The sequence below is a fragment of the Rhinatrema bivittatum genome, chromosome 15 (genome assembly GCF_901001135.1).
Source record: "Rhinatrema bivittatum chromosome 15, aRhiBiv1.1, whole genome shotgun sequence".
Lineage (NCBI taxonomy): Eukaryota > Metazoa > Chordata > Amphibia > Gymnophiona > Rhinatrematidae > Rhinatrema > Rhinatrema bivittatum.
In genome coordinates, this window is record NC_042629.1 from 57,181,493 (window position 1) to 57,205,575 (window position 24,083).

A 24,083-nucleotide genomic window follows, 5' to 3' on the forward strand; every position below is an offset into this window, starting at 1 on the left:
AGTGAGGAAAAAAAAAATTGTGAAACTTGCTGGGCAGACTGGATGGGCCATTTGGTCTTCTTCTGCCGTCATTTCTATGTTTCTATGTAGCAGAAGGAAACAGACGCTCGTACTGAGCATCCGTTTTCCTAGCCTGCACTGACAGCCACCTCTCCTGGGTGCCTGACACCCGAGAAGGAGCTAGAGCCGCACGATTTTCCGTAGCGCCTCCCCTCATTGGATTGCATGCCCAGGAGAGATGGGCTGGGTACGCGCTGAGCGCCCGTTTTCTACGTGCCCGTATTGCATCGGACTGATTGTTCTCTCAGGGACCTGCTGCCACCGCCAAATTCTGTGGGTTTTTTTTCTTCCTCCCTTTCCGACCAACCATCAGGTGGGCCAGAGCTTTCTCCTGCCTGCTCCCCCCTGCTCCCCCCCTGCTCTAACGGCATGCAGCTTTAAAACGTGTATTCAGCCTGTGCCAAAAGCACATTTCGCAGTCTGCGCCTTTTTTTTTTTTTTTTAACTCCCGCTACATTAGCCTGAGCATTAGGTTACTGCATCAGGAGGTACAAAAAAAAAATAAAAAATCATAATCTGTGCATTAAGAAACTATGCTGGATTTCAGTACACGGTTTTAACGCACGGAGTATTTCATTGGCCTTCGCGTTGGTGTGTGCAGCTGCTTTGAAGCAGGCGCAAATGTGCCCATGAAAAGCATACATGGAGGTTTTAAAAAAAGGCAATCCCTGCCCCGTATTGTCCATCCCCTGACCTAACCCTGCCCTTTTTTTTTTTTTTTTTTTTTTTTACTGCTGCCGCCGTTACAGATTTGAAATGCCTTCCTTATTGCTCTGCCCAGGGGAAAGCCAGAACAGAGTGATGAAAGGGGCAGACTCTGCCTTCTACCTACCCACCAGAGAGGAGGTTGCAAGCGCCGTGATGTCATAGCTGTTGGACGCGGGTTTGGACTCGGCCAGAATGCCATTAGAAGTCTGAAAGCACTGCTGGAGAGGAGAGAGAAACAAACAAGTTACAGGCAGCAGGATCAGCCCAGGATGGCCTTATTCTCCCAGAATGCACTCCGCTCAGGCTAGCTGTGACCAGGACCCCCCCCATGTATAAAAGTTTCCATTCCTATGTGCAATGAGATAAAGTAGCAAGCGAAAGGGATTAAGAGGTCCATATTCAAAGGCAGTTATCCAGCTCAATGCCAGCTGCTTTTTTTTTTTTTTTTTTTTTTAAATATTTTGAGCACTTACCCAGCTGAATTTTAGGCAGACCACGTAGGGGTGTTCCGAGTGGAGTTAAGTTAAGCCAGATAACTTATCCAGCTAACACTGCAGTAGTAAAGTTAGCCTGATAAACTTATCTGCTTAACTTTGAGATAGTCGGATATATTAAAGGGTGCGACCGCACCTGCCAAAAACTTAAGCCAGGTAACTTTATCCTGCCAACTTTGCTGGCCGGACAGCAGCTGAAAATGGACCCCTAAAGTAAGCAGGTTAAAATACGAGGAACGTTTTACTAACTCAGAAACCTCAGTGAAAGGTCCAAGGGATACAGTTGGTAGAATGGAGGGAGCGTTTTGTCTTCCTGGCAATGGAAACCACACACACTTACGCCCAAAGGTCATGTCACCCAGCTCCATTACAGGGAAAATGACCCATTCTTGGGACGGCTCTGACATGACTTCTTTTACTGTTGAAAGGAATCTCAGTGGAAGCCCATTGTGTTTTTTTCTGAAATAAGAAGAGGCAGAGCATGGAAACTCGCCACGATGGGGTAAGGTCCTCCCATACTGCACACAACCTCCAGGCCCCAGGTCCCACTTCCATAATGGCAGCTCCGCTATGCTCTCTGACTGCAGACTGGGATTTAAAGTCCTAGAATGAAGGATAAGTGAGGGGGGAGGATGGGGGTCATCCGGTGGTTTTGTTAAGGACTTCTCAGACTTGGTATTACCAAAGATTTATAAAAATAAAATGATAGGGAGTTTCTGCCTTTCATACAAGGGGGTGTTCTGTTGCTTCCCAGAAGCAGGCACGCAGTCACCTCAGAGACACAAATTCTGAATTTCAGTGTTTGCGCCTGATCCTTATGAAAAGAAACATTACTGATATTAGAGACGCGCAGAAAATGATGGCGAAACACTGCAAGGCCAAGCCGTCTGCCAGTTCTCCTTTTCTACTGCAATGCTGCAGGTTCTGCTTGATTAAGAATATAAGAAGTGCCCTGCTGGGTCAGACCAAGGTCTATTGAGCCCAGCATTTTGTCTCAGACAGTGGTCAGTCCGGGTCACGAGTGCCCGGCAGATCCCCAATAGCTGATCTATTTCTTTTTTCTCACTCCCAGGAATAAGCGCTGGCTCTCTCGGAGCCGATATTCAGCCATGGAGCAGCTAGTTAACGGGCCGATACAGTAAAAAACACGGGACCACTCTCCTGTGTGCGCGATACAGTAAGTTAATTTATTTAAATTAGGCCTGGTGGTAAAAAGAGGCGCTAGGGACACTAGCGCGTCCCTAGCGCCTCCTTTTGGACAGGAGCGGCGGCTGTCAGTGGGTTTGACAGCCGACGCTCAATTTTGCCGGCGTCTGTTCTTGAGCCCGCCGACAGCCACGGGCTCGGAAACCGGATGCCGGCAAAATAGAGCGTCCGGTTTTCGGCCAGACAGCCGTGGGCCAAATTCAAATTTTTTTTTTTTTTACTTTTTTTTATTCTTTGGGACCTCCGACTTAATATCGCTATGTTATTAAGTCGGAGGGTGCACAGAAAAGCAGTTTTTACTGCTTTTGTGTGCACTTTCCCGGTGCCAGAAGAAATTAGCGCCGACCTTTGGGTCGGCGCTAATTTCTGAAAGTAAAATGTGCAGCTTGGCTGCACATTTTTCTTTCTGAATCGCGCGTGCATACCTAATAGGACCATCAACATGCATTTGCATGTTGATGGCCCTATTAGGTGCCGTGGATTGGATGCGCGTTTTCCTCCCCTTACTGAATAAGGGGTAAGGGAAAATGCACGTCCAAGAGCAGGCTAACTGTACTGTATCGGCCTGTAAGTTAGCCGGCTAACTTAACTGGAATATTCAGTGATGTGGCAACTCCAATGAATATACCTGGTTATCTTAAAGTCAGCCTGATAAGTATAACCGGCTAACTTTAGGACAGGCCTATGGTGTGACACTTCCCTGAAACACCCCCCAGCTTATGCGGCTAAATTCTAGCCTCATATGGCTTCCAATATCGCCGCTTTGCCATGTAGACTGATAGCTCTAATATAAGCATACTAGATGTACATTCCATATACACTTTTGAGTACAGACTCTGAATATACAACTTTTCAACTTGTTCAATGCAAACACTAGCTGGCAATTATAATACTCAAACAATAAGAAGTTCTTTCAGCGAGCCACATCACAGCATGGTTTTCACTTTGAATGCATATCCAGCGCAGCTCACTGCTTCAACGGCAGGGGGGGAATGAAGAAATAGGATTTACATCCAGATAACATCTAACAAGGCATTGATCTGAGCAGCATGAATATACAAACATCGGGGTAACTTGCTCAATACGACGGATACTACCCTCAAACATTAAGCCTTATACTTCACTTTGATGCAGCTCCAGCACTGCTCTCTGCATCAGTGGCGGGCGTGAAAGGAAATTAGAATCAAAAAGTTACCAATAAGGGCACTGAACTCAGCGGTCGGAGTAACAGATAAGTATGAGAAAAATAAGTGTGAAAGCTTGCTGGGCAGACTGGATGGGCCTGTTGGTCTTCTTCTACAGTCATTTCTATGTTTCTATGTTGTACAGAGTAACATTATAAAGTCAATCCTAGTGTCCAGTGTTACAGTCCACAGTGTTACAGCCAGTTGCACCCTGCTAGTATCAGCCTAGATCAGGGGTAACCAACTAAAGTCTTGTGAGCCACAAGTGGCTCCCCAACCCTGGAAATTGGCTCTTAAAATGCTGGCAGCAGTGACAGTTGTAAGCAGCAGTGCAGACATCGTTCCACGCAGGCCACTGACTACTGTGTTTATGTTTATTATTTCTTGATCGCAACTTATCAATTTAAAATAAGGACTAAGAAAATAAAACTAGCTAAAACGTAACATAAAAACAACTTATACAAAAAATGAATAAAACAAACAATAAACCTCAGAAGTAATAAAACATTAAAACCGAAAAAGGCAGAATGAACAAAAGGCAGAAGTCAATAAAAGATGATTATAAAAATAAGATAACAATCATATTAAATGTAGATAAAAGTGTAAAACTAAAAAGAAGCTGAATTCATATGAGGAAAGGCCTGCAAAAACCAGTGGGCCTTAAGGATCTTTCTAAATTTCAGGTAATCTCTCTCGAGGCGAATGCTACGACGTAAAGAATTCCAAAAACAAGGGGATAAATAAGGAAAACAGACTTCCCTGGAACTCTCCAGAGGAATTTCTCTGATAGCAGGAGTCCCTAGAAGCTCCTGCTGAGGGGACAGAGGAAAAATGCCCTTCCTCCCATTGACCCTCATGGAAAGGAGATGGAGAAGTAGCCTCGTGGTGTTAGCAGCCTGCGTGGCCAATGTGAGGAGGAAGGGTCGACTGCAAACCAAACGCTGTTCCCCTCACTCCCCCATCACTGCCACAGGCTCTCCTCTACTATAGTTCAATTCCATCACTGCCGCCGCCACCAACCAAAAATCTCACAGGCTGCTGACCTCCTGACAGAATAAAATTAACAGCGACTCCCTGTAAGCACCTCCTCCTTAAAAAAACAAAAATATAAATTATTGGAGGGCTGCCAGCTTTGCAGCCATGGAGGCAGCTGCCAACTCCAGGCCCCTTAAAGGGGCAGCATCATGGACACTGGACACCAGTGGATTAAAAAAAAATATATTTTAAAACCTGTGGTTACAAGGGGACAGCAGCAGCAGTCAGCAAGATGAGAGAGAAGGGTGGCTGACTCAAGCCGGCTGGGTGGGGAGAGGGGGGCAAGCTGGAGGTAACAGATGGCTTGCTGGGGCAGGGGCTGGATGGTTGGATGAGAGGATGGGGGTTGAAAGAGAGGAGATTGGAGGGTAGGTGAGAAATTGAAACGGGTGGGGCCAGGTTGGAAGAATTCCGAGAGACTGCAGGAGGAAGGATGGGGATTGAGAGAGAGAGAGTCTGGGAAGTAGGGGGTAATTGGGAGAGAAAGGGTGACTGGTGGGGAGGGAGGGAGAGAGAGAGAAAGAAACTGGGGAGGACAAGGGGGGACGCTGAGAAAGCTGGTCCTTTTCTGGAGGGAGAAGAGGGAATAATACCATCATTTCGCCCTCCCTACGTCTCTGCTACTGTGCATTCTGCTTTCTTGGCTCTTAGTGTGGGAAAGGTTGGGCCAAGCCTGGCCTAGGAGTAAGAGCAAATCTCAGGCTTTATCTTCTGCTTGGAGGAGCCCCCTGGAAGCACTGGCAGGTGACAGAAAGGTCTTTATAAATAAAAAGGTTTATGTACCACATAATCAGTAAAAACAATAAAAGCAGTGATCCACACACTCGTATACATAACGAGACAAAAACAGACACCAACGCTGCTGCCCCTGTGAGCTTAATCCTCCCACAGCCTAATAATTTTCAGGTTGCTTTTAATGCAAAGGACCGGCCATTTTTTTGGACAATTGATCTCTAAGAGCCCCAAAGCTCGGGCCCACCAGACATGCAAGAAATGTCTGAGACTACGGGAGAAGGGTGTTATCCTTTATCTGCTGCTGCAGACACTGCATAAAGCACTGCCAAGCCTACTTTCCTATTTGTATATATTTCTGGCTGCTTTCTCCCCAGTACACAGCTGTAAAATCATCGTTTCATTCTGAGAGCTGGTTAAATAGCACCAAGGTGAGAGTACAGAGCCGTCACACCGGGAGGTCCTAGATCAGATCTTACCCGCATCACCCGCTGCAGGACTCCTGGAGGCACAGAGTCGGGGGGCTGAGACATAGGAGATACAGTGCTCGTCTGGGGTCACACAAAGAGTCAGTACCTGAAGCAGGGTCACACACAGTGAAGTCAGCGACTGAGAGAGCACAAGGACAGTCAGGCCCGTATTTGTAAGGAGGGCGGGAATAACGGGTGCTCAGTGTTGCGCGTCTGCTCTCCCAAGGCGCGCCCAGCCACCTCTCCCGGGGGCAGGGTACTGTATTTAAATGAGGGGGGTCGCGCTAAAAAAAGGAGGTGCTAGGGACAATAGCGCGACCCCTGCGCCTGCTCAGCAAGGGGGCGCACCCAGGAGAGGTGGCTGTCAGCAGGTTCAGGAAACAGACGCTCAATTTTACAAGAATCCGTTTTCCAAACCCGCTGACAGCCATGGGCTAGGAAAATGGACGCTGGCAAAACTGAGTGTCCGTTTTCCTAACCTGACTGGCCGGCACCTTTTTTTTTTTTTTACCTTTTTGGTTCCTCTGACTTAATATCACTAGGATATTAAGTCAGAGGATGTGCGGATCCACTGCACATTTTTATTTCAGTATCTCGGGCGAATGACTAATAGCCTCATCAGCATGCATTTGATCAGCATGTGATGAGCGCTATTAGTGTTGGGGGGAGGTTGGACATGCGGAGTTTGTTTGTTTTTTGACACGCTAAACCCCTTACCGTATAAGGGGTAGTGGACGCATGTCGAAAACACATGTCCAACCCTGGGTAAAACAGTGCGCTCAGCCGAGCACACTTTACAGTATCAACCTGAGTACTGCTAATAATGATGTGAATAACTTAATGACGGTATATAAAAACTCTTAAATAAATAAATAAATAAATAAATAAAAGCATCAGTACCAAGCAACCATTCCGTGCTGCGTACTACCGAAAGGCAGGGGGGATCACCAGAGAGCGAGGAAATGTGGCAGGAGGATACAGAAATCGTCCCAGTTGTATGGGGCGTCACTGGCTTGATTAAAAGGAAACTTCCACGTGCATCGCGATATGTTGCCTGTACATATTACACTGTATGAGCCCATTCTTTGGCAGAACGCAAATATTAAGAAGAGCACTAACGGGCAATTTGAGAGCCTGAGGTTCGTTCCTGCCATGGTGGGGAGAAATCGTTAAAAGGATTTTACGCTCCTAAACCCCCACTTTATCTGCACAAAATGGCCTTTTAAAAATTCCAGGGAGAGAGGGTCATGTGCATAGAAAGTCCATGCAAAAAAGCGATCTCACGGGTGCTTTTGTGTGTTCTGGGGCGAGGGACACGATTTACGCACACACGATCGGGTTTCAGATAGCAAGCACGTAAACATCCACGCCCGGATTTACAGGCCTGTTCCCCAGCAGGGGTACCTTTTGTGCGCGTGTGTCTGTGATATTCAGAGCAGGGGTACCTTTTGTGCGCGTGTGTCTGTGATATTCAGAGCAGGTGCACCTTTTGAAAGTTCCGGCTACAGCCCACTGGTAAAAAAAAGTGTCCGTGGACCTTCATGTGGGCTGTTTGAAAATTTGGAGATGCTCCCCCAAAAAAATCACTGCCTGAGGTCACAGGCACAGGTCTTGCTTGGCCAGGGTCACAGAGCCAGCGATGGAAGCTGGTACGGCCTCTCAGTCCTAACCTTTACACTTACAGTTCCTGCTACACATCCCCGAGGAAACCAAAAGACAGAGCCTGAAAACGTTTGCTACGGGAGAGGCCCACGCCCCCATCTCTTGGCTGAAGGGTTTTTAAGTCTCTCTAAAACACTCCCTGTGCACCCTATGACTTTCTGAGGCCTGCCCAGCCCCCTGAGCTCGGTTCCTTGTGACCGTTACCTTCCCGTCTTCATCCTCCAGGGCTGGCAGCTCAGGAGCACCTGTACCCGCTGGTTGACGCTGGCTCTCGGCAGCTCCCGACGTGGGGGGACACTCCGTCTGGCTAGTGTTGCTGGCCGTGGAAAACTCTTTCTGGGCACTTGTGAAGAATTCTGGAGGACATGGAGTAAAATAAACAGTGGGGGCGCCACGTTAGTTCACACAGAAGTGTTGAAATAAAAAGGTCAAACAACTTATAGGCAGGGCCAGCTGGAAGTGATGAGCAGACGGCCCAGGATGCCAGGGCTTGCCCTGTGATAGTCCTGGCGACAGGTGAGCCCTTTTTATGCTTTCCAGCCTAGGGAATGCTGGAAGGGATTATTGTAAGAGGCCTTTTTGTGTGTCTGAGAATATCTCGGGCAATCAATATTTTCAGAGAACAGAGCCTCCCAAAAGATCTCCAGTGATTTACTATGGGAAGAAAACTACGTCTACTGCCACTACTATTAAACATGTCTATAGTGCTCCCCAATGTACACAGCACTGTACAGAAATACGTAAGAGAATGCCTTCTCTGTGGAGCTTTGGGTTAAAATCAACAGGGGCATGATGGGGGGAGAACCAGCGCTAGAATTGTTACTGGAATTAATTGAGAAAAGGGACTACGTACTTTAAAAACAGTCTATATAGGCTTTAAAGATCAGTTCTTCAAAGCCCGCTCAGCCAGACCATCTTAGAAAAACAAAATGCACAAATCAGAGTGCCGAAAGACACAATATACATTAAAAATGTTCATTCTAGCTTTAGCTATTTGAAAGCTGCCTGCAGTGCGCAATCTAAGCTCCAGCCTTTCTTTCAATAGCCAACTTCAAACATTTCATGCCAAACCAGCATTTAACAGCTCTTCAAAGCAATATCATGCAAATACTCTTAAGCACACAAGCTACTATTTAAATTAAAAAAAAATGCATACAATAGCAAATTAATTTTAAACAGCACCACACCCTGACATACCTGCCCCCCTCTTCCCACATTCCCCTCAAACACTAACATGCACCCACAGACTTCTGAGATTTATATCCCATTTTGCAAATATATGCGCTCAGTTCTCCTCCTCCAGAAGTAATGTCCTTCTTGGCTTTGCAAACAGAGCTGAGATATTGAAAGGGATATTACAGAAGACATGGAGACACCTGGGAGCTGCTAGGCCATCATGCAACGTATGGCACTCCCTGTGAGCATGGGAGTAGGGAAAAACTTTGCTTCAGAGCACTCAGAGCAAGGGAGGCCAACTCCGGTCCTCGAGAGCCACACGCAGGCCTGGTTTTCAGGCTATCCACAATGAATATGCATGAGATAGATTTGCATAAAAAGGAGGCCGTGAATGCAAATCTCTCTCATGCGTATTCATTGTGGATATTCTGGAAACCTGGCTGGTCTTCGGCTCTCCAGGGCTGGAATTGGCCATCCCTGCCTTAGAGCCACTCCTGTGATCCTGAAACAACTTCCCACCAGATTGTACTGTTCCAAAACTAAACAGAACGTAATCATGCCTAGCTTGCTGAATAGTGATAAGCTGAGTGGGAGAGACAGGGCGGAGGGAGCGCTCATACGCTTCCTTCTCCTCTGCCATCACAGCACCATGTGAGTCTGAACTCTATCCTCCACCCCAGCGTAGGATATCCCGGCATTCTGCAGCCCAGGCTGTTGCCTCCAGCTCCTGCCTAGCGTCAGAGGAAGCGGGAAAAGAGGTGCTTACAGATAGGACCATTGTTCTGCTATTTACAAAGCCCAGGGCTGGTACAAGGACATTAGGTAGGGTAGGCAAACCTTACAGTCTTGCACCCACCTCCCTCCCACTGCCCCTCTCCATATGTGATTAAAAAGTATGCATTTTATAACTGAATATTCTTTTTCAGGTAAATTCTAAGTACTGTCTTCTGAGATAAAAATAATCACTGAAAAACAGCAAGCACATTATTTATTTTATTTATTTAACACTTTTTTATACCGACCTTCATAGTAATAACCATATCAGATCGGTTTACATTTAACAAGGGTATAACTAGAGCGTAACTAAAAGTAAATTAAACAACAGAGGTGAATAAGGCAAAGTTACATTCAACAAGGAGAAAGAACTTGGAAGCTTAAGTAGCTGGAAGGAAGTAAAAGGTGGTAATAATTATATTTACATGCACTGCTGTGATGCCAACCAGCAAACCTTGTAAAGACGACACTTGGAACCCATAGGGGACTAGGCTTTTTGGTATACGTGTTGAGTATTCTTGGCCCTCAGAAAGCCATGAATAAATTAAGTTACACTATGGTAATTCTGCCATCCCAAAACAGCACTAACTGCCAGCATTCAACAGGCAACACTGCAAATATTGCACCAGGTTGTTAAATCACAAGAGGATTGTGAGAAATTGCAAGAGGACATTGCAAAACTGGGAGACTGGGTATACAAATAGAAAATGAAACTGAATGCAGACAAACTACAAAATGCAAGATTCCACATTAGGAGTCATCACTCAGGAAAAGGATGTAGGTGTCATTGTTGAAAAGACATGATCAGGTGCATCGGCAGCTAAGAAAGCAAATCGAATGCTCGGGATTATTAGGAAAGGAATGGAGAATAAAACAGAGAATATCATAATGCCTCTGTATCGCTCCATGGTGCGACCTCATCTTGAGTATTGTGTGCAGTTCTGGTCACCACATCTCATCTCATTTATTTATTTATTTATTAAATACTTTTATATACCGGTATTAGTGGGGACATCATACCGGTTTACATTTGAACAGCAGGTAGAAATTACATGTTAAGAGGAAGTTGCAACTGGGAGGGGGAGTCATGCAAGTGCAGAGTGGAAAGTTGCTTAACAACAAGAAAAACTATGGAGTCCTTAACGGCAAGGAACAAGGGGTTCCTTAATATAAGGAAAGGATAGGATTGCCTCTGTGAGGGTTAAAAAAGTGCAATCATTATGGGGGGGAGGGGGGGAAGGGAAGACGAATGGGGTGTTAGACCTAAGCAGGGGCGTGGAGAAGATAAAGGTGGGGGGAAGGGGGGGGTGTTAGTCCTGATAGGCTCGTTTGTTAAATCACAAGAGAATTGTGAGAAATTGCAAGAGGACATTGCAAAACTGGGAGACTGGGTATACAAATAGAAAATGAAACTGAATGCAGGCAAACTACAAAATGCAAGATTCCACATTAGGAGTCATCACTCAGGAAAAGGATGTAGGTGTCATTGTTGAAAAGTCATTGAAATCTTCTGCTCAATGTGCAGCAGCAGCAGCTAAGAAAGCAAATCGAATGCTCGGGATTATTAGGAAGGAACAGAGAATAAAACAGAGAATATCATAATGTCTCTATATCACTCCATGGTGCGACCTCATCTTGAGTACTGTGTGCAGTTCTGGTCACCGCATATCAAGAAAGATATAGCAGAATTAGAAAGGTACAGAGAAGGTCAACCAAAATGATAAAGGGGATGGATCAATTCCCTTATGAGGAAAGGCTAAAGAGGTTAGGACTCTCAGTTTAGAGAGATGGCTGAGGGGAAATATGGCAGAGGATTATAGATTAATGAGCGGAATGGAACGACTAAACATTGTTGATCCAGCAACCGTAGGCTGATATTGTAAACCATTGTGATCGGATTTTGGAACAATTGTATATAAAACGCCTAAATAAGTAAATTAATAAAATAGTTTACTCTTTTGAAAAGTACAAAGACCAGGGGACACCCAACAGTTACTAGGTAATACATTCAACACTAATAGTGAAAATATTTTTTATTCAATGCATAATTAAGTTCTGGAATTTGTTGCCAGAGGATGTGGTGAAAACCATTAGTGTAGTTGCGTTCAAAAAAGGTTTGGACAAGTTCCTGGAGGAAAAGCCCATTAACCATTATTTAAGGTGGAGTTGCAGAAATCCACTGCTTATCCTTGGGATAAGCATCTTGGAATCTCTCTACCCCTTGGGATCCTGCCAGGTACTTGTGTCCTGGATTGTACATGACTGAAAACATGATACTGGGCTTGATGCACTTTGGTCTGAATCAGTATGGCAAGCCTTATGTTTTGATGATTATGTCTTTCTGAACATCCACCGTTGTTTGCGCACAAAGCTCTTCTGCTAGGGAAGAAAGCCATACTGTTAGAGGAATAAGGAACCTTTTTTTTTTTAAGCAGCGGCAGAATATGTTGAACACTGAAGAGCATGGAACAGATGGAAAGTTTAGCTCGTGGCACATTGTTTCAGCAGCGGCAACAGTTTCTCAACTCTTGGAATCCGTACCTGTGGAAACCATGCCCTAAGGCACCTAATGACATTCTCAGTTCTGTGTGAGAAGAATGCGGATGATGAATGCCCTTGATAGGGTAAACTTAGTACAAGTCCCACTGAAGGACAGAGTAGGTGGGGGAGCACTCCAGGGTGGTGGGGAGAGAGAGTGACACTGCAGGTGGGGTGCAGCTGGCCTTCTTTGCAGACCATTTTAGCTGCTTGCTTCCTTGGGGTGCATAAGAGACAAATGCACTTCTGTGTTCCTTTTATTCTGTACATGAATGTGGGTTTTCAGTCTTTCATGATGTAGTGGGCTGGTTTATGACATTTCATATTCTGCAAATCCAGTTTGTTCGTGTGTGTGTGTGTATGAGAGAGTGTGTGTGTGTGTGTGAGAGAGTGTGTGAGTGTGAGTGTGTGTGTGAGTGTGAGTGTGAGTGTGTGAGTGTGAGTGTGAGTGTGTGTGTGAGAGTGTGTGTGAGTGTGTGACAGTGTGTGTGTGTGTGTGTGAGAGTGTGTGTGTGTGTGTGACAGTGTGTGTGAGTGACAGTGTATGTGAGTGAGAGGTGGGGGGGTTCACTTGGAATAGCTGATGTTCTTCGGCTCGGTTTAAAGCTGTGACAGTTTGATTTTTGATGGCTTGGAGAGTCATCATGGTGGTGACTAACCTGCTTATTTGTATTCTTTGGTGTTATTGTTGAGAATGTAATAGACAGGTTTGCACCTTAAAAATAAAAGCCTTTCAAAACTAAGGGCTTATTTGTTGCCTTTGTAGTTTAAGGGGTTTGGAGCCTTTTAGGTCTTGTGTGTGTACTTTGAAAGCTCATCAGCAAATTGGGTTTTTTGGCCTCTGCCTTCCACATCCGATTCTTTGCACAGATTTCACGCCCCCCCCTCCCCCCCCCGTGTGAAACGTCTTCATCCAGGGTTATCATGGTAACAGCCTCGTGCGCCTTTACACTAGAACGTGAGCAGAATTTCTAGTGAGGGGAAACGCGCTCCCCTGACAGTAAAAATCCTCCCCAGTCAGACCCACGACACCTCCCCCTCCCCAGCAAACAGGCCTTGAAGGAGGTGGCACCGCATGAGAGAGGACGGTGAGGCAAGGCCGTGCGTCACGCCAATACATGCACACAGGCCAGAGGAGGGGAAAGAGAGGGGGGCAAATACAAAACGAATGGGGGAAAAAACCCCCAAAACGAAGCAGACCCTGAGCTACAGATACACATACAGAAAACCAGAGAGAGAGAGAGACGGAGACACAGGCTGAGGAAAGCGCAGACACAGGAACATTTGTATGCAAACAGCAAGACAGAACCAGGAATGCACACAGGCACTGGAAAACGGACACCGACACAGATAGAGAGATGGAGAAAAACCACTGGCACACTTACAAACCCACAGAAACAAGCGAAGGTTTCTATTCAAAAAGGGTTTCTCCAGCTAAGCTGATTCTTAACCAGACATATACTGGGGTTGTGAAATTCCAGCTCATCCAGCTAAGAATTTAAGTCAGGAGCGGGCCAGGAGTATAGCCAAGTTATGCAGCTAACCAGTTCAAGAAATAGTTTAATCATGTCCTGGAAATTGTTGTGCTAGACACATTTAATTTGTGATTGGCTGTCACTAAGGCAGGTGATTGCTTTTTGGGATATACTGTATGCGAATGGGAAGCAATATGGTGGATTAGCCCTTGATAGGAGCACGTATCAGGCAGTTGTTTTGTCTTTCACTTGCTTACATCCCTAAAACGCTTCTGTAAAGAAGCAAATGTTTGCTGGCCTGGGTGATGGCACAGGCATGGTATGAGGCTTTGAATATTCGCCAGCTATGCCGCTATCCTGCACTACAGCGCAGGGAGGCCCTATTAGCATAAGTAGATCAAGGTCAGAGGTCCCTCCTGTCTGAGATGTGTTCATCCAGCCTGCACAAGCCTTCATAGATAAGAAGTACAAAGACTCGGATTGGGGAGGGAGCTGTGTGAAAATAAAACTACTCATTAGGAAAAGGCAGAACTGACTTGGGTAGCAGGTGCAGATAAAGCGCTAAAAATGACACTGAGCTAGCAAAAAAAAAACCCCACACAGGCTCTGCAGACCGACTGCAAACGGAGGTGCCTTGCCCCATGTAACCTGGACTGCAGGAGAACATCCCTAGCGCCCGACCGTGCCCCACTGCACCGACGACCCGTCTCCTGTCTTTATTTTGCCTGTCCTGCTTCCTCCGGGAGCCCGGGGGCCAGACACAGACACCCCTGCTTCACAGATGAGCCCGAGGGAGGTTCTGACACTGCCTGAGCTAGAAATGAGCTTTGGGATCGTTAAATATCCTCAGAGCAGACAGGAGCTTGGGTTTTGCATTTCAGGTGAAGCAGCAGGGCATGAGCACAGGCAGTGCATACTGACAGGAGCCCTGAACATGGCTAGGGATGTAAGAAGAAATGATTACAACCCTACACAGAATCAGCAATGGCCCCCCTACAAGTCTCTTGCAAGGGGGGGTATCTTCTGAGCCCTAGAACCCCAGCTGCTTATTGCCAGCCTGCCTGGGCGCTCGTAACCCTGCAAGATCCCAGGAGTTAAACAGGGTCAGCTCTGCCCAGCGTAACGTTGGCGTGAACGGCGCAGACCTATTTTGGTGTCACCTTCCTTGAAGCGTAAGCCCTTGCGATATTACGTCTGTAATGGCCTCTTTGGTCTGATTACTCCTGTGAGCTAGCGTGAGTACAGGTTAGGGAGTGGCACCGTTCCTAAGTGCTGGGAGGGCCAGCCCCCCCCCCCCCCCCTGGAAAGGAATAAAAGCAGCAGTATCTTCCAGTTGCGAGTTAGGGGGCAGCGCACGAGAGTTCGGTTTGCGTTGGGTTTTCAGGCTTACTTGGGAGGATCCAGGCGACTCCTGCCTGGGGAGCGAAGGCAAGGTGGGGAGGATGCACTTCCAGTCCCCTCGCTGGCTGGCTAGGCTTACCAATGGGTTATTTACGGGGATTAGTGATTTCTGTGGTAGGAGGCCTTGTGAGACCCCCCCCTGGGTAAGGAAGACCTGCCCCTCTGTACCCTCAGTGAGGGAGGTGGGAGGGTGGTGACCTGATGCAAAGACACACTGGCGTTACCTTCCGCTTTGGGGGTAAGGACTTTGATTTGCTGAAGGAGATTTCATTGCCCCAAAGAACTTCGAGGGCCGCCTGTTCCTGAGAGGATCCCTCCCGTCTGGGATTCGATTTAGAGAGAGAGGGAGGGAGAGAGGGAGAGAAAGAGGGGGGAGAGGGGGGAGAGAGAGAGAGAGAGAGAGAGGGGGGAGAGGGAGAGAGGGAGAGAGGGAGAGAAAGAGGGGGGAGAGGGGGGAGAGAGAGAGAGAGAGAGAGGGGGAGAGGGAGAGAGGGAGAGAAGAAGAGAGAGAGGGGGGGAGAGGGAGAGAGGGGGGGAGAGGGGGAGAGGGAGAGAGGGAGAGAATGTCACCTAACTGCGAGTGAGGATCCTCTTGAGACCACTGGAGGGCACCCATCAGAGTCTTCAGTCCCTGGGGAGAGAGTGAGGGCTGGGACTCTGTGCAGAGGACCGTTGTTTGCCCCCTTTTTACCATTTTTGTCTTCTGGGGGCCTCATTATCTCCAAGCCCTGGAAAGCGAGTGCCTCTCAGTTCCGGGGATAGAAACCCCTGCCCAGATTGAGGGAAAAGACTAATCCGAGAATCGCTGTGGCGCTGAGGACTCTGTTAAACGCGCCCAATCAGGAACGGATTTACTTTGGTCGCTGCGCCAAAGACCCCCCCGCTGTTTGATTGGCACTTACAGCACCCACAGTTATCTCTCCGTTGGGGTGGGGGGGGGGAGAAAGAGTAAAAAGGCGCCTCCCCCCCCCCGACACCCTGGATCCTGAAAGGCAATTCCTCCCCCCACCCGAGAGAGGATTCAGGCCCTGGGGGAGGGAAAGAGAGAGAGTGTAAGCGCTGGCCGGGGTGATCCGGACCCAAAGAGACTAAGAAAACCTTGTATGGCCCGGTCAGCGTCAGGACTGCACATCTTATGCATTAAAAGCTGCAACCACAACCGCTGCGACATTCACTCCTGTGGACCCGCGGGATTTTCTTTGCCTCTGGATTAGGAGAAACAGGAAAACTGTGCGGGCGTTACAGGATTTGCCGCTTTTGTGCTCCAGAACTGCAGCTTTAAATTCATTTGGGCCAAATGGCTGCGAGCACGCAAAAAAAAAAAAAGTGAGTGTGTGTGTGTGGGGGGGGGGGGGGGGTAAGCGGGGAGCGGGAGGAGGCCTTTGTATGAAAGGCAGAACACAGTGGGGTCTTTCGTCAGAAATGCAGACTCTGCAGGGAGAAAAAATAACTAAAAAGACGAGTGGGAGGTTTTCCGTGTTCTCTCAATTGATTTTCACGGGGAAGCAGCAGGTACGGAAAGTGCTCCTGAATTCAGTAGCTGTCAGAGGGGCTTCTCTCATTGTGCCAGGCTGTTAACGAGCTTCTCGGGGGCTGAATAATATCACAATGACCTCGTAGAGCTTAAGCAGCGCCTTCGCCACGAGCCCTTCACCGATGCATACAGGATTAACATCCAGGGATCCTAGGAAGGATGAAAGACGGACTGGGCTATGGGCCATGGGTCATGGGCCATTCCCCCCTTCCCCCCCCAAACTTTGCACAGACATCTCTGGCAGAAACCGGCCATGGCTGCTGACCCATTCCTAACCCAGCCAGGGCTCAAACCAAACTGAAAGTTACATGAAAGAATGACTTTGCTTGTCATGAGCAATGCAAGCTCCTTTTAGCCACTGGCACAAAACAGGTACAATACAGGCCGCGGCCGCACAGGCTCCCCTCGCGTGCACACACAGAAACACACACTGCCCCCCCACCACAGTACAGGGACAGCGCTGGCAGCAGCAGTGTAAGCTTCCCTTTAGATTACACTTCTCCCCCCCATCCGACCCCCTATCACTCCTGTCACTTCTCCCCCTCACCCTCCACAGCCAATCCCTCAAACCCCTCCTGCATCTCATCCCCCTTCAAATATCCTCCTGGCCAGGGTCAGTGGCCATATTTTCCTCTGGGCCAAAGATGGACGACGGCTGATAGGAAGAGAGGGCGGGGCTGACGACGACAGGCGCAACATTTTTTTTTTCTTTTGGGTAAGTTCAGGGGTGGGCGAGAAGAGAGAGGAGCAGTGGCATAAGAACATAAGAACATAAGAAAATGCCTTACTGGGTCAGACCAAGGGTCCATCAAGCCCAGTATCCTGTTTCCAACAGTGGCCAATCCAGGCCATAAGAACCTGGCAAGTACCCAAAAACTAAGTCTATTCCATGTAACCATTGCTAATGGCAGTGGTTATTCTCTAAGTGAACTTAATAGCAGGTAATGGACTTCTCCTCCAAGAACTTATCCAATCCTTTTTTAAACACAGCTATACTAACTGCACTAACCACATCCTCCGGCAACAAATTCCAGAGTTTAATTGTGCGTTGAGTAAAAAAGAACTTTCTCCGATTAGTTTTAAATGTGCCACATGCTAACTTCATGGAGTGCCCCCTAGTCTTTCTACTATCCGAAAGAGTAAATAACTGATTCACATCTACCCGTTCTAGACCTCTCATGATTTTAAACACCTCTATCATATCCCCCCTCAGTCGTCTCGTCTCCAAGCTGAACAGCCCTAACCTCTTTAGTCTTTCCTCATAGGGGAGTTGTTCCATTCCCCTTATCATTTTGGTAGCCCTTCTCTGTACTTTCTCCATCGCAATTATATCTTTTTTGAGATGCGGCGACCAGAATTGTACACAGTATTCAAGGTGCGGTCTCACCATGGAGCGGTACAGAGGCATTATGACATTTTCCGTTTTATTCATCATTCCCTTTCTAATAATTCCCAACATTCTGTTTGCTTTTTTGACTGCCGCAGCACACTGCACCGACGATTTCAATGTGTTATCCACTATGACACCTAGATCTCTTTCTTGGGTTGTAACACCTAATATGGAACCCAACATTGTGTAATTATAGCATGGGTTATTTTTCCCTATATGCATCACCTTGCACTTATCCACATTAAATTTCATCTGCCATTTGGATGCCCAATTTTCCAGTCTCACAAGGTCTTCCTGCAATTTATCACAATCTGCTTGTGATTTAACTACTCTGAACAATTTTGTGTCATCTGCAAATTTGATTATCTCACTCGTATTTCTTTCCAGATCATTTATAAATATATTGAAAAGTAAGGGTCCCAATACAGATCCCTGAGGCACTCCACTGTCCACTCCCTTCCACTTAGAAAATTGCCCATTTAATCCTACTCTCTGTTTCCTGTCTTTTAGCCAGTTTGCAATCCACGAAAGGACATAGCCACCCCATGACCGATCGCCCGAAAGGTCAATCCGCCCCTGGCTCCAGGAACAGCCCCTGAAGGCAGATCCATGTGGTGGGGGTCTGGGACGTGACTGGTGTGCTTGAACCAAGAACTCAGCTGAAGGAAGCCTGAACAAGAAAGCAAGTTAGCATGGGGGAGGATCTTCATTAATTCACTCCTGGGAGGTGTCTCTCATACCTGGGAGCCGAATGTCTTCTGACACTTATAAGTCACAGGCAGCAAATACCTGACAGAGGTCAGGGTGTGAATCAGCAATCCCTGAAGAATGGAAAGGGGTTTGGAAATTCCGCGCTGGGAGCCCTCTGGACATCTTCATAACCTGCTTTCACTGGGTACTACTACTGAACTCCCCTTTCTTCATGGGAAGTCAGATCCATCTGCAAGTAATGGAAGCAGCACAGAGAGAACGCTGGTCCTGGGATGACACAATTAGGGCTGGTTTTCAGGACAGACATGACGAATATGCACGAGACATTTGTGTATGATGGAGGCAGTGCATGCAAATCTCTCTCATGTATATTCATCATAGATATCCTGAAAACCTGGTTGGTTAGGTGTGCCCCGAGGACTGGGTTGAGAAGCACTGCCCACGGGTGGGGCTATGAAAACTCATCTAACTGTGCCAGAGATCCTGGCTTCCTGCTGGGATTAAGCACTGGAATAAACACTCTCTTTTACCAAGAACTAAGAGCAGGGCTTCCCGAACCTGCCCTGTGGGACCTGACAGCTGGTCGGGTTTTCAGGATCTCCACAATGAATATGCATGAGATAAATTCGCATGTCACGGGGACGCAGTACATGCAAATTTGCATCAAGCATATATTCACTGTGGAGATCCTAAAAAAAACCCGACTGGCAGTGGGGTCCCCAGGACAGTTTTGGGAAGCCCTGAGTTGATGAACCAGGAAAGGTAAGGGTTAAATGCCCCTGGGGTCTCCAAGTTCAGGAGGACCACCTTCCCCTCCACTGTCCATTGGGGCAGCTGGGCTCAGAGCACCCTGAAGGAAAGGGAAGGGATGAATCTTGCTGATCATACACACAAGTCTGAGGGGTGCCTGTTGGGCGGCAGCGTACCGCTTCAGAAGAGGCGCCGGCCGAGGTCACACGGTGCTCCGACACAAAGGGGACCGCTGACCCTGGAGAGGCAGCGAATACTCTCGCACCTCATTCTCTCTCACCTGCCATAATCAGAGGCTGAGCCGAGTCACGTACTGCCCTCTACAGTTCAGAAGTGGGTGTACAGGCCTCCCAAGCTTGCTGCAGCAACATGACAGACGCTACTGCCAACCTCCCAAAGTCCCGGGGCATGCCTTCCAGACCCACAGCATCCACGCAAATGCCTGCCACACTCAGACCGGACAATCCAAAGGACCCAAAGTGATGACTTCTAGTGGAACAATTCTAATCCACATGGGAGGGTGCCTGTTTATGAAGGACATGATAGTGTAATGCATGCAGGCTTCCTTAAGCTGGTACTGACGCTGTCATGTTAAGGGCAAGGTGCCTTGTCCCAAATCTGTCTTCAATGTCCCTCATCTTCTAGTTTCCCAGAACATTCATGGGCCAAACCTGGAGTCTTAGTTCATAAATTAAAATATGGAACAATCTCCGCTCCTATTGCTTCCGTGGGGAAATTGAGTGGGACTACAAGCCCCAGAATAAAGATGGTACTGGTGAAGAAGGCTGTCTTCATTGACTTTGTTTACAAGAACCTAGTATGTTTTGTTGGAAAGTGAAGACCACTATTTACCGCCATCATGAGCAGGGACGGTGCACAGTACCCTGCCAATGAGATCAGAGTCCACGCTTTGCAAAGACGGCCCTTCTGCTTGATCTGGGGGGTCCTTCACAAGTCATTTTAATGGCAGAACTGGGGTACTTCCACATACCTGGTCCAAATTTTATTAGATTCTATTAAAAAATAACAGTAATAAAACAGGTACAAGGGTAAGTGACCAGTCAGATCCATGTCCACGGATCCAGTTTCTGGTTCTGTCCTATTGCTTGGATGGACTTGTGCTTCTCTTGACAAGCTGAAAATAGAGAAGCTATGCCGTAAAACTAGGGCTGGCTGAGCCTGGCCTTAGTGACATGGGATTCTCTGGCCACTTCATGCAAAAAGATTAGACAGATACAACTGCGCTAAGCGCACAGCCAAAGTACATGGATTACATTCCTAATGCTGTGCCATCTTGGTCTCCCAAAAAGCCCCATGCGTTTAACATGTGGCCCTTGAGCCTTAGCCTCTCACTGCCTGGGACAGGGGGTTTTCCTTGTAGCCTGTTGTGCTGAGAGGGTGCTCCTTGTCCACTCGGTCCAGAGACTCTCTGCTACATTGTACCTTAGTCCTAACTGCAGTTTTAGCAATACGGGCAAGTATGTTCGGAACTGGGTCAAGACAGCTAAGGGGGAGTTTTTCTTTTTAATTCCGCCCTGCCACTCCCTCCCCAACAGCATGCCTGGGTAATACTAAACCCCTTCACCACCCTAGCTTCCTGTGCACGGCTGCCCTGTGGCTTCCCCCTGCTCGCCATGTAGACGGCAGCTCTATGGTTTTCCATGAACATTATTTCTTTGCATCCCTCGGAACGATCAGTGTTTAATAACTTATTCTCCAATGACAGCATTAGCAGCCTGGGCAAATCCTGAGCTTTGTATTAACGTTACAGTTAACAGAGCCTTTAAAAAATGGGATTTAGGGCCGACTCTGGCTCAGGAGTAATGCCATGGGCTGCAATTCAAACAATAAGGATTCGGGTCCCAAGCCTGGGCTTTGCCCCCAGAAAGGGCCAGGGGCTGGGGATGCTGCTCAGGAAGAGGAGGGGTGTTGCCACCACTGCACAACAGTGACACCTACTGGCCAGACTCGAGGTACATGTGTTAGCTGCTTCTGCAGGGACCAATGCTCTGTGGACCCTGGCCAAGGACAGTTACTGTTACAGCTGGGCTAACCTGAGAGAGGAGAGGGTTTATAAAAAAAAAAACAGGAGAATGAGAAGGTGGTGGCAAATGAAGGCTGGTGGCGTGGTAGCCCAGCAGAGACTGTTTCTCACTGAGCTTAAAGACAAAAAGTAGCAGGAAGAAACCAGCAGCTCCAAAAATAAAAAAAAATGATTTAAACCTTAAAATACGAGCCGGCAGTCACAGAGCAGCCAAAGGCAGACGTTCAGTGAAGGTGTAATCTTTTTTCCACAGCAATTCCAGTCGGCAGAGGGATATATTAAGTTTTGTGCAACAGCACTATAAATATTAGCTGCCTGTATGTTGGTACCTGGGGGGATGATGCGTCTGGAATATCACTCTGGAAAGGCTGCACATAAACATTCAGTAAGGGACGTGCTGCCTGCCCTGTATCACGTCTGAGGAGGGCTCGGCCCATCAGATGCATAGGGAAAAGGGGGCCTCTCATCTCCTCTGAACCCCAGAGCTGCTGCTGATCTAAGCCCCCCAAAAGCTGCCACAGGGACCCCAAAGCTTTCAGAGACCCTGCAGGCACCCCCTGCGCCTGCCACTTTCTTGGCCAGGTCCTTAGCATGGATGGTTCAATCCCATTTCAGGGAACGGTTCACATGGGTTTCCCTAATATACAAAAGTGCTTTAAGATAAATAAAAACAAATCTTCTTTGAAAGAGGAGTGCAGGCACCTACACCTCAGCCATTCCGCCCAGCTGCCACTGCCCTGCCCTGCCTTTCATTTCTCCTGGACCGGTCCTGCTGGTCTCCGAGCAGCGCGAGTGACACAGGAAACATGAAACCCCAGCCCCCACCCCGAAACCCACCTCTGGAGATGCAGGAGCCCATCATGGAGGCGCGATGCGAAGGCTCGTCCTCCTCGTCTTGCAGGTGGGGTGGTTCATCTCTCCCTCCTCAGGCTCATGGACAGCAAGACCCAGGCTGCTGCTGCTTCAACAACAACAACAAAAAAATACCAAAACAGGAGCACAACCCAGAATCAGCGCCGGCAGAGGCGGAAAGGACTGGAAGGGGGGAAAGCGGCGGGCTCTCGCCTCGGTCCTGGCAGAAGTTTGAGGACGGCGCGAGCACGTTTCAGCGCCAGAGGCGGCAGGGGAGAGGCAGACTGAGGGGGCGCGAGGGCCGCTCGAGGGGGAGGGGGAGGGAATGTGCGCGAGGCGCCGCTCACGCGCTGCTCCGGGCATGGCTGCCCCCCCCTCCCCCCCCCCCCCCAGCTGCGCCTGCTTCTCGGGGAAGAGAAGGGAAAAAAACAAAAATAAAAAGGGGGAAGAGCTCAAGCGCTTGGCGCTCTCTGTCTGTCCCCGGGGCACTTGTTGAGCGCCGATGCTGCCTTCCTAGAGCAGGTAGCCCGGAGCTCGGCTCCTGATTTTCGGAGCCGGCTCCCCGTCTCACCTGCCCGTTCGTCTGCGGTCCCAGCTAACAGGACGCCGCTTCTTTTCTGGCCGGGGGGGGGCGCTTTCGGAGCCTGACGTCCTCCAAGGTCGATGGCCCTAGGCAGAGCCAACAACAACGCACTAATTCCACTCTAATCAGGCCTTCCCGGCTCCTTCCGAAAACACGAGACAGTCCCTGCCCCCCTAGAGCTTACAGTCTAATCGAGACAAACAGACAGGACAACCCTGGCAATTTCATTTATTGCCTGAGCTTGGGGGCGTTCAGCCCAGGCAAACCTTTCACATTGCACCCCCCTTCGCCCACTTAACTTTTCCGAATTAATGTTATGCATCAGTATGGATATAAATTCTGCATTTATAGTACCTGATTTACTTTACATGAAAAAGAGGGCAGTGTTACCCATTGTTAAATAGTAATGAGGTAGAAGATGGCAGAAAAAGACTAACCTCCCCATCCCCTCTGCGCAGTTATTCCGGAACGAGGATATATCCCAGCCCGCAGCCTCAGACGTTTGATCTCTTTTTGGACATTGTTCTTTCTTCACATCATTCTTCATCGTCTTCCTCTTTGGTTGCCAAGCAGATGAACAGACAAGTTCTCATGCCCAATCCAATGGCCATCAGCTCCCTGCCTCTCATTTCACCTGCATGTCACATAACAATCCAAGCAGCCACTAAAACCGGGGAGACTGCTGTGCGAATATTCGGCCCACTGGATCCCCAGAGCCTTGCCACCACCCGCCAACAATGACCTGCTGGTTTTCTGGGGACTGGGTGCCAGTCTGATATCCTATAACCTGTGGTGGTGCTAGGTCATGCTTCCTTTCTCTGCTCCTGGATTTTTTTCTGGACAGTCCCTGGCCACCAGCAACCTGCTGGCATTGACCCAGTTGGGGAGTTATAGCCTGCAGGGACCAACCTGGCTACCCTCATGGCCTGTTAGGTCACTGGACTTCTCAATCCTGTTCCTACCACTCCCTTCCCCAAACATGGCCAGATTCCACTCCAAGTTGTGGCCTTCCCCACCTCTGCTAGGAAGCTATTTGCAGGCTCAGTCATGTTCCTCTGGATCCTTCAGTCCCATACTTAATTCGACATCCATAGAGCCACTAAACCTCGTAAGGCAAAAATCTCTGGGCGCCCCATGCTCATTGATGCTTGGGTTCTGACCATGGTCTCCTCTCTGCAGGTCACCCCAGCCTTCTGATGCAATCATACCATTGTTGTCAGGGTTGTGACCATGGTCTCTCTCTGCAGGTCGCCCCAGCCTTCTGATGCAATCATACCATTGTTGTCAGGGTTGTGACCATGGTC

General features: G+C 48.3%; 1 protein-coding gene across 1 annotated transcript in view; it reads right to left on the minus strand.

The window, feature by feature from the left end:
• Positions 1–22,817, minus strand: part of FAM131C (family with sequence similarity 131 member C) — a 35,342-nt gene extending 12,525 nt beyond the window's left edge. Inside the window, exons 1-3 of the mRNA XM_029578733.1 lie at positions 22,182–22,817; positions 7,756–7,907; positions 893–986 (exon numbers count right to left, since the gene is read on the minus strand). Of these exons, the coding sequence (XP_029434593.1) occupies positions 893–986; positions 7,756–7,907; positions 22,182–22,206 (271 nt within the window). The 5' untranslated portion in view covers positions 22,207–22,817. The remainder of the gene's footprint in view (positions 1–892; positions 987–7,755; positions 7,908–22,181) is intronic.
• Between the last annotated feature and the right edge of the window lie 1,266 nt (positions 22,818–24,083).